General features: G+C 37.0%; 1 protein-coding gene across 1 annotated transcript; it reads right to left on the bottom strand.

Annotated features, from left to right (window-relative positions):
* Positions 1 to 4,970: 4,970 nt before the first annotated feature.
* LOC150091788 (uncharacterized) lies at positions 4,971 to 8,012 on the bottom strand. Its single transcript, XM_090385722.1, has 3 exons — positions 7,861 to 8,012; positions 7,053 to 7,193; positions 4,971 to 5,578 (listed from the first exon to the last, which is right to left on the bottom strand). The coding sequence occupies exons 1-3, from the start codon at positions 7,993 to 7,995 to the stop codon at positions 5,162 to 5,164; spliced, it is 693 nt and encodes a 230-aa protein (XP_090241848.1). The 5' UTR covers positions 7,996 to 8,012; the 3' UTR covers positions 4,971 to 5,161.
* Between the last annotated feature and the right edge of the window lie 3,306 nt (positions 8,013 to 11,318).

Raw genomic sequence — 11,318 nt, 5'->3', positions numbered from 1 at the left:
AATTATGCACTTTCAACATTATGACAATACTTCGAGGAAGGCCCATACCTGTATCAGCAAGACAATGCACCATGCCATACTTCTCGAGTCGTAACAAAGTGGTTTGAGGACATGGGTGTGGAAAAGTTGGATTGGCCAGCCCACAGTCCTGATCTTCACTTGACATTTATAAAATGCTGATTGGTAGCATGCCGCGAAGATTGAAGGCAAAAGATTTCAGCACAATATATTAAATGACACGATAAAAGTTCCTTTTTTGTCTAAAGGTGTCCGGATATTAATGGTAAGGCAGTATATATTATATATGGCGCAATATGGCCTAAAACCCTATAACAACCAACCAACCAACCAACCGTTTTAAATATGCAGAATCCTGTTATGGGGGAACGTTATAAACGATTTGGAAGAGCACAGATCGTACAGAAACATGATAAGACCAAAAAAATCCTTAGGAGAACATCTTAAGCGAGTTTTAATGTGGTCTCAAATAATAATACAGTTTTTGTTTCTTAAATTATACAACTACCATCATTTAAAAACAAAGATCATTCAGACTTAGCTGTAACTCCCTTTGGCCTGCCCTCCAGATGCTACCAAACGTGTTAAAGGTAATCCACCTTGTAGCAATGTCAAAAAGAGCATTAACGTCTTCTACCATAATGGTGATCTTTACTATTTTTCAAACTTTTATGGCTTCCATTGTTTTCTGTCCCCATTATGTCACGTCCAGCCCTCACTCATTGGGTGGTGCTCGCATCTGTTAAAATGCAAATGAAGATTTCCTAAATGTTGAATACAGGGTTGCGTATCTCTTTTTGTTACTATTTAAATGTTAGCGAGAAAGCTGTTTCTGACAGAAAGAGTCCATTTTTACATTGGGCAAAATTTCATGGTAATAATTTTCTTCTTGATTCAGCCCACCATTTTCTTTCTATTCCTTTCGAGTGGCCTAGGTTCGCTCCTTTACCCAAGTTAGAGTAATCTATTCTGTTGGTGACAACAGGAATTTAGTTACAATTCTAGCACCGCTTGTAAACTCTGATTAGCTGGGGGCCAATGAACTACACTACCTGTCCATTTTATTAGGACCATAAGCTAATAGTGAGTTGGATCCCTTTGGCCTGAATCACTGCAACGATAAAACGTGACATGGAGTCAACAAGCTGTTTAAATGTGACAAAAGGAATAATGGATCATTCATGTAACGAAATTCTCCTCAATTCTTGGAGCGACGTGAGTAAAGGATTGTCTAGCTCATTCTACTAGAAAGATGTATGTCTGCAGACCATTTTTCGGATGCCTTACAGCTTTCAAATTGTATTCAGAAGTTATTTGTGTTCACTGCAAGCTTAGATAACACAACGTATGCGTTTTTCGGAGTCTTTGTCAGGTGGCGTCACCAGTTTTAATTCCTCCAGTTTCATAGTTTCATGATTTTTCGAATAACTTCTTCGTTCTCTACATTATTAACGTGCAAAAATCGTCTTACAGTGCTCCCTATAGGAATCACACTGAATGGACAGAAATCACGCAATACAATAGTAGCGGGGAGGCCCACCTTTCGCCCGGATAAGGGCAATCACAGGGCTAGGCATTGAGTCCACTAGTTCACGAAAGCGTTCCACAGGTATTTCCATCCATGCTTGCTGCACCACTGTCCGTAATTCCGTCGCATTCCTAGGTGGAGAATCCAAACCTCGAACGGACCTTTCGACAGCATCCGAAAGATGCTTCACAGGGTGAACGGGGAGGCCATTCCATGGTGGTAAAATCTGCGGAATGCTCTTCGATCCATGTTCTTGTCACCACGGCTCTGTGGGAAGGCGCATTGTCCTGTTGGAAGAATCCATTGCCCTGTGGGTGCACGATGACCATGAAGGGACGCAGATGGTCTGCAAGGATGGACACGTAACCTGGACCGTTCAGAGATGCGTCTAGACGTACCAGAAATCCCAACGTGTGCCAGTTGAACACACCCCAGACTATTACCGACAGTCCACCTACCTGAACAGCTCCTTGTTGAGGGTGCATAGCTACGCACCCTCCCGTCCGCTCGAAATAACTGGAAACGGGACTTATCGGACCAGGAGACCCGTCTCCAGTCACCCAAGGTCCAGTGCCGATGTTTTGCCCAGTTGAGGCGTAGGGTCCAGTATCATAGTGTTAGCAATGCGACTGGTGAGTTAGTGGCTCCCATAACCTATTGCGGAAAATGATCGCCTGATGGTCTTGGTGGAGACGTTTCCGGCACCTCCCTCGTTGAAATCGGCGGTGATTTATGCCACTGTCGCTCTCCAGTTGGTTGAAACAATGTGAGACCAACGTCGACGGCCACGTTTATCCATCACCTTTCATCTTCTACAGCGCTGTCCACGATAAGATTGTTCCGGAAATAGCATATTCCCGATACACTCTTGATACTGTCGAACGGGGATAGTGCAATTTCTGTATCACCTCCGCGATAGAGTGACCCATGTATCGGGCACCCACTATCATCCCTCTTTTACAGTTGGTCAACTCACGATGTTTATCCATATTGACATTGAATTATCGTCTATGTGAATGCAGTGTACCTATATACCTGCCAAGCAGTGGGTTCGTCCACTACCGAGGAACCAAGATATTCCATAAATTCTGTCCTTTCAGTGTACTCACTAATGGCAATAAATTCTACTTTTTCTCTTAATATTTAACACACGTTTGATCAACAATTGTCTGTTTTCTGAATAAAAACTGAATAACAAATCGTTAAAATTCTTATTTAACTACCAAACTTGATAATTGAGCAAATCCTTGCAAGTTCGCAATAGAACTGCTAAAAATATAAATATATAAAATAAAAATAATAAACGTTTATGCTTCCTGAACGTAAATTTGTTCAAAAACTTTCTGTCTTTTCAAACTTTTGTTTCTAGCAAACGTAATAAGATTTTTCAATTCCAGAACGTCTTGGCACATACTGATATGATCAAGCCCAAATATTGGTATAATATTCCTGAAGATAGAACCCACTAGTTTGACATTCTGTTTGCAAAGTTCCATATTTCTATATTTCTCCATCTAAGAGCTAACGTTAGATATAAATCACTGAAACAGGATAGTCTAGCAAAGCAACATGCCATTTAACCGCTGAATTATTAAAGCATTATCATATTTAAAGGCGAGTCAAGACTTGTTAGACATTAGAAGCACGTCTAGTCCTTGGATCTAGTCCTCGACTAGATCCAAGCTAGAGTCAAAAGGTGAGAATATTTATTGAACGTCTAGCTGTTTAAACAAAGATACAAAAGTGGGAGATTCATTATCGGTAGGATATAATTTTAGATCCACAGTATAAAGCGATGAAGCACCCAATTTCCATCTATAACGGAAATGAAGAATTTCCATTGTAGATGGTTAAGTCTGGTCATTTTGAAAAAGGTTAAACATACCATCACATGACCATCAGATTGTGAACCAGTGACTACTGCCTCATATGCAATAATTTTTATAAATAATCGAAGGTCAAATGAACATATGAGTAATAAAGATTGTTTACTCCATTCTGTAAAGTTCTTAGCTATGATTATGCCCAATTTCCTACCAGAGGAACTTGTAAGCTCTTTCAGTTAATGAATTACTGGGATGCTACTCAAAAACTTTAAATGTCACAATCAGTTATTTTTATTCCAACAAGATTTTTCATCTCGCCTACATCTGCAGGTATACATTCCAAACTATGGACACGTTTTTACAACTTACTTTGCAATTCGCTGTCCTTGTTTGCTTTTTTTGCCATGGACAATTTTTGAGTAACATTGTGTACTTTGTTATCTGAAAGAGTCTGGAGGATCCTATTGATTTGAAATTTAAGTTCACCCTATACTCAAAAACCTATTACACATTCAGATAGTTAAATCATAAGGTTACAGTGCCACCTTTAATTTTTTTTCCCCATTTACATGTGGACTGGACTAAAATCATGCATTTTATAGATAATATAAATTGCGTGTCTCCTGGAGAAATAAGAAGTTCAAAACATCTAACATAAATAACCCCACAGTTGTTGACAATACATTATGCCATAAAAAGTTGGGAGACAGTTTATAACGTAGGATGAAGCTCCACCCCATACTGATAGGGGTGCGAAACAGGTTCTTTGAGAGTAGTTCCAGGACATGGTAATTTCCCAATTACTTTGCATGTTTCATCACCTCAATCTCCAGCCTTAACACCTGATTTTAGGTTACGGAATTATCTGAAATCTGTTCAGCCTACAACTCCAAGAACGCTAGTTGAATTAAAAGTAAACACTGCCAAAGAGGCAGCAAACTTTCCAATATTATATTTTGGAATTTTCTAGAAATACCATAGAGCCCCTGATGGATGAAAATCTTTATGCATGTACAAGAAAACAACCTGATGGATATCTTTATTTCTTCGGGTATTTGAATGTTCTGTAATCATCTGTTTTAGTATGATCTTAAGCTTTGCCAGATTATCCTGTTCTATCCTCTTTTTTATAGAGTAATTCACAAACAAATTTTTAATTATTTAGAACGAAATAATAAAAATTACGAATATTAATTTTTTATTAGGAAATGTTTGTAAAAGAATAAAATCAGTATTACTTTAAACTACGTATATATCAGTGGTTGATTATTAATTTTTATTAAAACATTAAAAAATACTGGCCATGTCAGTTTATTAGTTTAATATTAAAAATAATATTCACAATCTGTAGATAAGATACGCATTTTTATATTCCTTCGTATTCATACTTTGTAGCTTCTTGTAGTACTAGAGTCTGTGGGGTCAAAGGTTTGTATACACGGGAAAGAAATTATTCTTTTGGATCACTCCCATATTCTTTTAGATCACTCCCTTATTCTTTTGGATATTCACTCACATATATAATTGATGTACATATATGTGAGTGAATCAGAATAGGCTAAGATGGATAGAGAAAGAAGAGACGAATTTTCTTTAAATTATTGTAAAAGCTTTTTTATTACATAAAATATATTAACAATGGCAACTGATTCGTCTTCTTTCTACAAATGAGCAGATGACTGGCACGTGAGTGGCACTCGGCGAGAATGCACGAGATTTGAAGACATTGCTGATGGGAAATGTCCGGAAGAACAGCAGGATCACCAAGAATACTTCCATCGACGGTGACTTAGTATTTGGGTGCTTGTGGGACTGCTGGTGCTGCTACTGTATCTGGTATGGCGTAAGATGGTGCAGCATATTGTGGCTGAGCTGCTGCCCTCTGGGGTGCAGGGGCACTATACTGTTCAACTGCTTTTGCTGGTGGGAGGAGATATACGCGTTCGGGGGGTGTTTCGGCTGTAAAGAAAGCATTGGCAGGGTTGGCGTTGTATGTGCCGGGTTCGTTGGTCTTAATATTTACACGGAATCCATTTTCGTCTGCTTCGTATTCGACTAGTCGGTAAACTCCAAAAGCGTCGGTGTAACCATAAGATCCTGTCTTTTTACCGCTTGCGTCACCTTGTTCCTGTCTGTTGTATGATGCTCCATCATCGGTCTTGCCGTCATAGCTGAACGCATAGGGAATGGGTGGTAGAAGAGGGTCCTAGGGAGAAAATACAAAGTCATCACTGGTTAAGTCATTTTTAGTTTAATTAGTTTTATTGGTGGTTGTAGTATCTAAGTAGTATTTCTTGTAAATTATGAATAATTATTAAATTAACAATATTATCTTATATAAATAAATTAATAAAATACTAATGCAGTATTTTATCATAAAATAAAACGTTAAGACATACATGTTTTACAAATATAAATGAAAAATTAAAATATTCCTACAGGCGGCTCTCTTTGGACACTGATGGAGGCATTTTAGCACTGAATGTTTACATTTTTATCTTTGCATTGCCTCTGCTTGTATCTCCAATACAAAGAAGAGGAAGAAGAAGCTTTTAAAGGAAGTTGTACCTCCTCACATAGGTGTGAAGAATCGCAGCTTTCTTTAAGATGTCGATATAGACCTCTGAATTTAAATCGCAGGCCTGCATCAATTGACCCAAGGGCTCATATCTGATGAGTATGGGCTTGGCACACCCAGGGTTTTGAGCTGGATATCATCATTTTTCTCGTTCTTGGTGATTCCCTTCTACTTCTGACTCTCTCTCTCTCTCTTCAGGGTAATTCAGAAATTTGTTTTGGCTGGTGCAGCAAAAGCCTCAGGCTTCCTTCAGTACGTGGCAATTTACTTTAGTATTAAATTTTAATATAATAATTTAATATAACTAATATTCAATATATTAATTGTTTAATAATTTAATATATATAAAATTTTATATATTTAATATAATATATTTTAATATATTTAATACATACACTGTATCTCTACTATGTCAGTACATGGCAATTTAATTTATTATTAAAATTTAATATAATACGCTTTAATACAGAGATTTAAGTGAATAGGGATTTAAGGAAAAACAACTGCCTCGTGCCATTTAAATAGCACGATAGGATTTTTTAAAAAATAAATATATTGTAGGGGAAAAAAAGGTTTATAATATCATAATACAGTATATAGCTGACTAATAATAATAATCAATAATAATAATAATTAATTAATAATAATAATAATAATTAATTATTAATAATAATAATAATTAATTAATAATAATAATTAAATTGCCATGTACTGACGTAGTCAGTACATGGCAATTTAATTTATTATTAAAATTTAATATAATACGCTTTAATACAGAGATTTAAGTGAATAAGGATTTAAGGAAAAACAACTGCCTCGTGCCATTTAAATAGCACGATAGGATTTTTTAAAAAATAAATATATTGTAGGGGAAAAAAAAAGGTTTATAATATCATAATACAGTATATAGCTGGATGAAAATCACGGGACAAAATACATTATAAAAGATATAAAATCGATTGGCCTAAGAATACACAATGTACAAAAGGACATAAACACACAAAAAGAAACAGAAGGAAGGAATAATTTTTCTAATTTTTTTAAGGTTTAGAACATAACTTACATATTAGTATAATAATAATAATTATTATTATTATTTTACCTCTATCGTTTGCCTGACTGGAGCTTGAGGAGGTGAATATGCTTCGGCAGGTGGCGCTGCTTCCCCTTGTGCCCTTGCATTAAAGTCATATCGACTCTGCTGGGCAGAGACTATTGTGACCAATAGAACCACGGTGATAATCTGTAAGAGAATTGATATTTATTATTGATTATTAATCTTTCAATATATTACAGTAATTATCTGTATTTTATTTTGATTTCTTAATTTAATTTTAATTTATCCACTTAATTATATGTTTCAGATAAAAAGTCTTTAATTATTAGATTATTCGTAAATACAAATTTACGATACCAAATAAACAGCTCGCATATAGATTTAAATTCTGCAAATTCTGCCATTTTAATTTTAATAAAATTTACACTTAAATTTCAATTCTAAAGTGTTGATTCTTAAAATTAGTTACTTGCTCTAGAATTTTTTAATTAAACAAAAAACGCTGGGCAAATAAAAAAAAAAAACGCAGATACTAAACTATTAATTTAACCTTAATTTATATTTTTAGCACTAGATGGCAGTATTGCATTTTTTCGCTAATTAGAAATCTGCGCATATAAAAACAGCAAACCAAACGAAAGAAATCTACTTAAAAAAGCAATATTAAGAATCTGCTACTAGATGGCGCTTTGAAGAAAGCAAATAGTCGATTTCGATATTTAATAATAATATTTAATAGTACCATAAAGGATTTTCTTTTATCTCTAGGGGAATTATTAGGAAAAAAATGAAAGTCAATAAGAATAGAAGGATAGAATTAATATCTACCAGTTTCACATACACCGAGGCTTACCTTGTACATGGTAACGATCCGTAATGTTTCTACACTCGCTGTGCCGATGAACTGAAGACCTGACACTTTTATACCGCCGAGTGACCCAATTTTCCTCCACCCCTGAGGACGACACCGGATCATCGATTCGCACATCACGTGGCAACAGAAGCCCCAAGGAAGCACCGCAGTCAGGTGAACGTCTCGAGAAACTGGAACAATGAGATCAGGATTCCTTGACAGTAGTTTACCGTAGGAAGAAGGTAGAAGATCGTATAGAGGATAGATGGCATTTGATCTGACCTGGAGGTCAAGCTCTTGGTGGCTGCAGCGGTAGTTTTACGTTCACTGGGGTTTTCCTTGTCAAACCTACACTTGGACAGTGATGGTTTAGATGGGAGACGTGACCGCACGTAAGAACTGGGAAATTCACTTTTAGCTTCCTGAAGAGATGCTTTGAAATAGATATTTGGCTTTCTTCTGGTGGCCGTGACGTCATTTCTTACACACAGCCACAATTAGCTGTCAGATTAAAAGTGATATTGTACAGGACAAGGTGATTTACATCCCAAAGAATTTCATTGTTAAAGATTTTTTTTTTTCTTTTTATAGCGAAATCAATGGATGTTTTTATTTATTTTTTCTTTTACGTGTCTGTAGGTGAGCTCGCTTATGGCTGGTGAAATGTTGCAAGGGCTTTCCACTCGGAACTGAAATGGTCACAGTTGGTTGGGATGAAAAACCTCCGTTGAGGGAATAGAGAAACAATTCAAGGACTCGAGCCAAGACACAGTATCCTAAAAGCATTTTTATCATTATTATGATTAATCAGCTGCAAGGATTCCTTCTAACCTCAGACAGAATGAGTATTTAAAACTCACTCCACTATCAGATGCATTCAGGATACATTGTTGGTACTCAAACTGTGGGTTCCAAAATATATATGAAGGGGCTAAGAATAAAAAAAATTGTGCTCACACAACTGTAAACAACATATCAATGAGAATAATAGCTTTTATATTACCTGCATATCACTAAATGCCATATAATGTGAGTTTTCTTTTTAGAATTTCCTGCTTCGGTGGACGAAAAACCAGAGTTTCCGGTGGAAAACCGCACTGTTCTCGCCAGGAACGACTAACTTAGCTACACAGTGAAAACAATCCATAAAAGTTTCTTGCGTCATCGATTGGATCCGAACGTGGGTCTTTTTCAACTGGTGTGGTGAGGACTGTTGTTATAACACTGTGCTATCTGTCACGGTCCTACATATCAATAGTGGCATAGTATTTTGGGTTGGTGCGCCACCGGTAGTTTCCCCACAACTACGCCATCATTTCTTGTGTGAAGTAAACAGAACTCTGTAAATACCAGAAGTGGGTGTGGTGTTAGACTAGTGTTGGGTTCCGTTGTTCTGCCTTTTGGACGCAGAGCTCCTAATGGGATCTACTTTGCCCGCCACGACATTGGGATAATAATTGTCCGAATGTCGATAATTCGAAACGTCGATTATCCGAACTAGTCAAGGAACTGGCAGACAGCGTCACCTACATGCTCTCTGTATAAAAACAGGTTTATTTTATATATTTTAATAATCAAATTTAACTGATATCTAATGATAAAATAGGATTTGTTTTTATCCGGTGACCATTTTGTTCTTATCCCGTTTATAACCAAAGACGTAACTTTTTTTAGTTCCCTAAATGCTGTATTGTAAGACGTGTTTGTAGTTTCTACTTCTTACACTGTAATGTATTTGTTTATGGCGTGAGAAAGCTTTTGTTGCTGTTTGGAATTCTTGTAATTCACGATCAAACATATATGCTCTGGTCGTTCAGGTCGAGTTGTTATATCTGTAAAAGCAGATGTTCATGGAATGTTTTTGGGATGTAAAATATCGTATTTTGCATCTCTGCCCAGAGCCGTATCATCGTAAGCTTGACCCCCTGATACAACATCACTGCATTGAACCTCAAGGTCATGTTTCGTTTTTCTGTTTGAGGCCATATGAGTTCAAGGCCCTGGTGTAGCTACACCACTTGCACTATAAGATGATATGCTACTGCCTTCTGCAAGCCGCTGTAGCCTAGTGGTCAGGCGCGCGGGTGCATAAGTACACGTTCCTTGAGTGACCGGGTTTCAAGCCCGTGACTGCTGAATATGGTGCTGTTTCTTGTATTCTCTCTATCTTGTGAACTCCTCTGATCTGAATTTATTAAATAACAAAAATTAATATAAATGAATTTACATTTAATTTTCGTTACATAAGTAAAGTGCTATCTTTTTGCAAATAAACATTGACAGACTCTCATACTCAAATTTAATTAGAAATCCGAAATACTGGCCATAACCAATATGCTAGTGGTTGGTTGTTGTTGAGTTTGAGGAGCATGGCCGACTAAAGCCATCTTGCTCTGTGTATACTGTCTGTAAATTTCTGTGTTCTGAGGTTGATTTTCTGTTTGCTGGGCGAAAAACTCGAGTTTTCGGGAGAAAAAACCAGGCTGTCCTCGCCTGAGATCGACTAACTCAGCCACGTTGTGAAAAGACCCATAAAAATGCCTTACATCATCGATGGGACTCGAACTCAACCCTTTTCCACCCGGTGTGGGGAGTTTGGCTATCAACTGTGCTACACACGAGGGCAATATGACTATTAATTTTGAGATCGCTAATGATTGGAAATTTTCAGATGTTTTCGTTCAGAAATGTATTAGTCTCGGGCTATTGTTGGGCGGAAATCGAGAGGTGGTTTAAAGAAGAAGAAGAACCCCCTCAACCAGGACCCATCAGAACGGAGGCTGAAGCATCATTTTATGAAAGTAGGACTCTCTTAAATATTTGTGGAGGCAGATTGCATTTGCCTTACCTCTATTGGCATTTTCCTTTTTATTTATGGGGTCGTATGCCAGCGGGACGGATTACCCCAAAGGGAATTTTTTTTTTTTTTTTTTGCTAATTCTCGTTTAAATGCTGTATATTGAATACTTCTCGGCATATTTCCTGTATTTAGGTTTAACCGAAGTAAATAAATCCCTGGAATAAATCAACTGTATTTCTGTTTTGTCTGTATCTTGTGATCCGATCTTATATATACTTTATCAAGATAGCGTAATCAACATTTTACGGCCAATTTCTTCTCTGCCTGTGTCACCAAACCCTTCTAGATTACCAAGACCTTGTTAATCCGCTCACGTAACTATCTCTCTCTATGCTAATTATTAACTCTGATGAATCCTCATTGGAGAAACGAAATCCAGGCCAAAATACTACATCAAAATGTATCAGTAATCTTGTAATAGATAGTATGGTAGAATGGCCAGAAGGCAAAACAAAATGTGTCGACGAGACAGCGAAGGACATAGTCAAAAGCGGAAATGGGTGCCAATGGCGGTAAAACTCACAATGTGGTGTCGACCTTGAAGGAAATGTACTTTTGAATTCTCGAGATAAATCTTACGTCAATAGCTCCTGACACG

Source organism: Mastigoproctus giganteus, chromosome 1, assembly GCF_048544385.1.
Source record: "Mastigoproctus giganteus isolate SK-2022 chromosome 1, ASM4854438v1, whole genome shotgun sequence".
Taxonomy (NCBI): Eukaryota; Metazoa; Arthropoda; class Arachnida; order Uropygi; family Thelyphonidae; genus Mastigoproctus; species Mastigoproctus giganteus.
The sequence above is the reverse complement of the archived record's forward strand: the minus strand, read 5'-3'. Positions and strand labels throughout refer to the sequence as shown.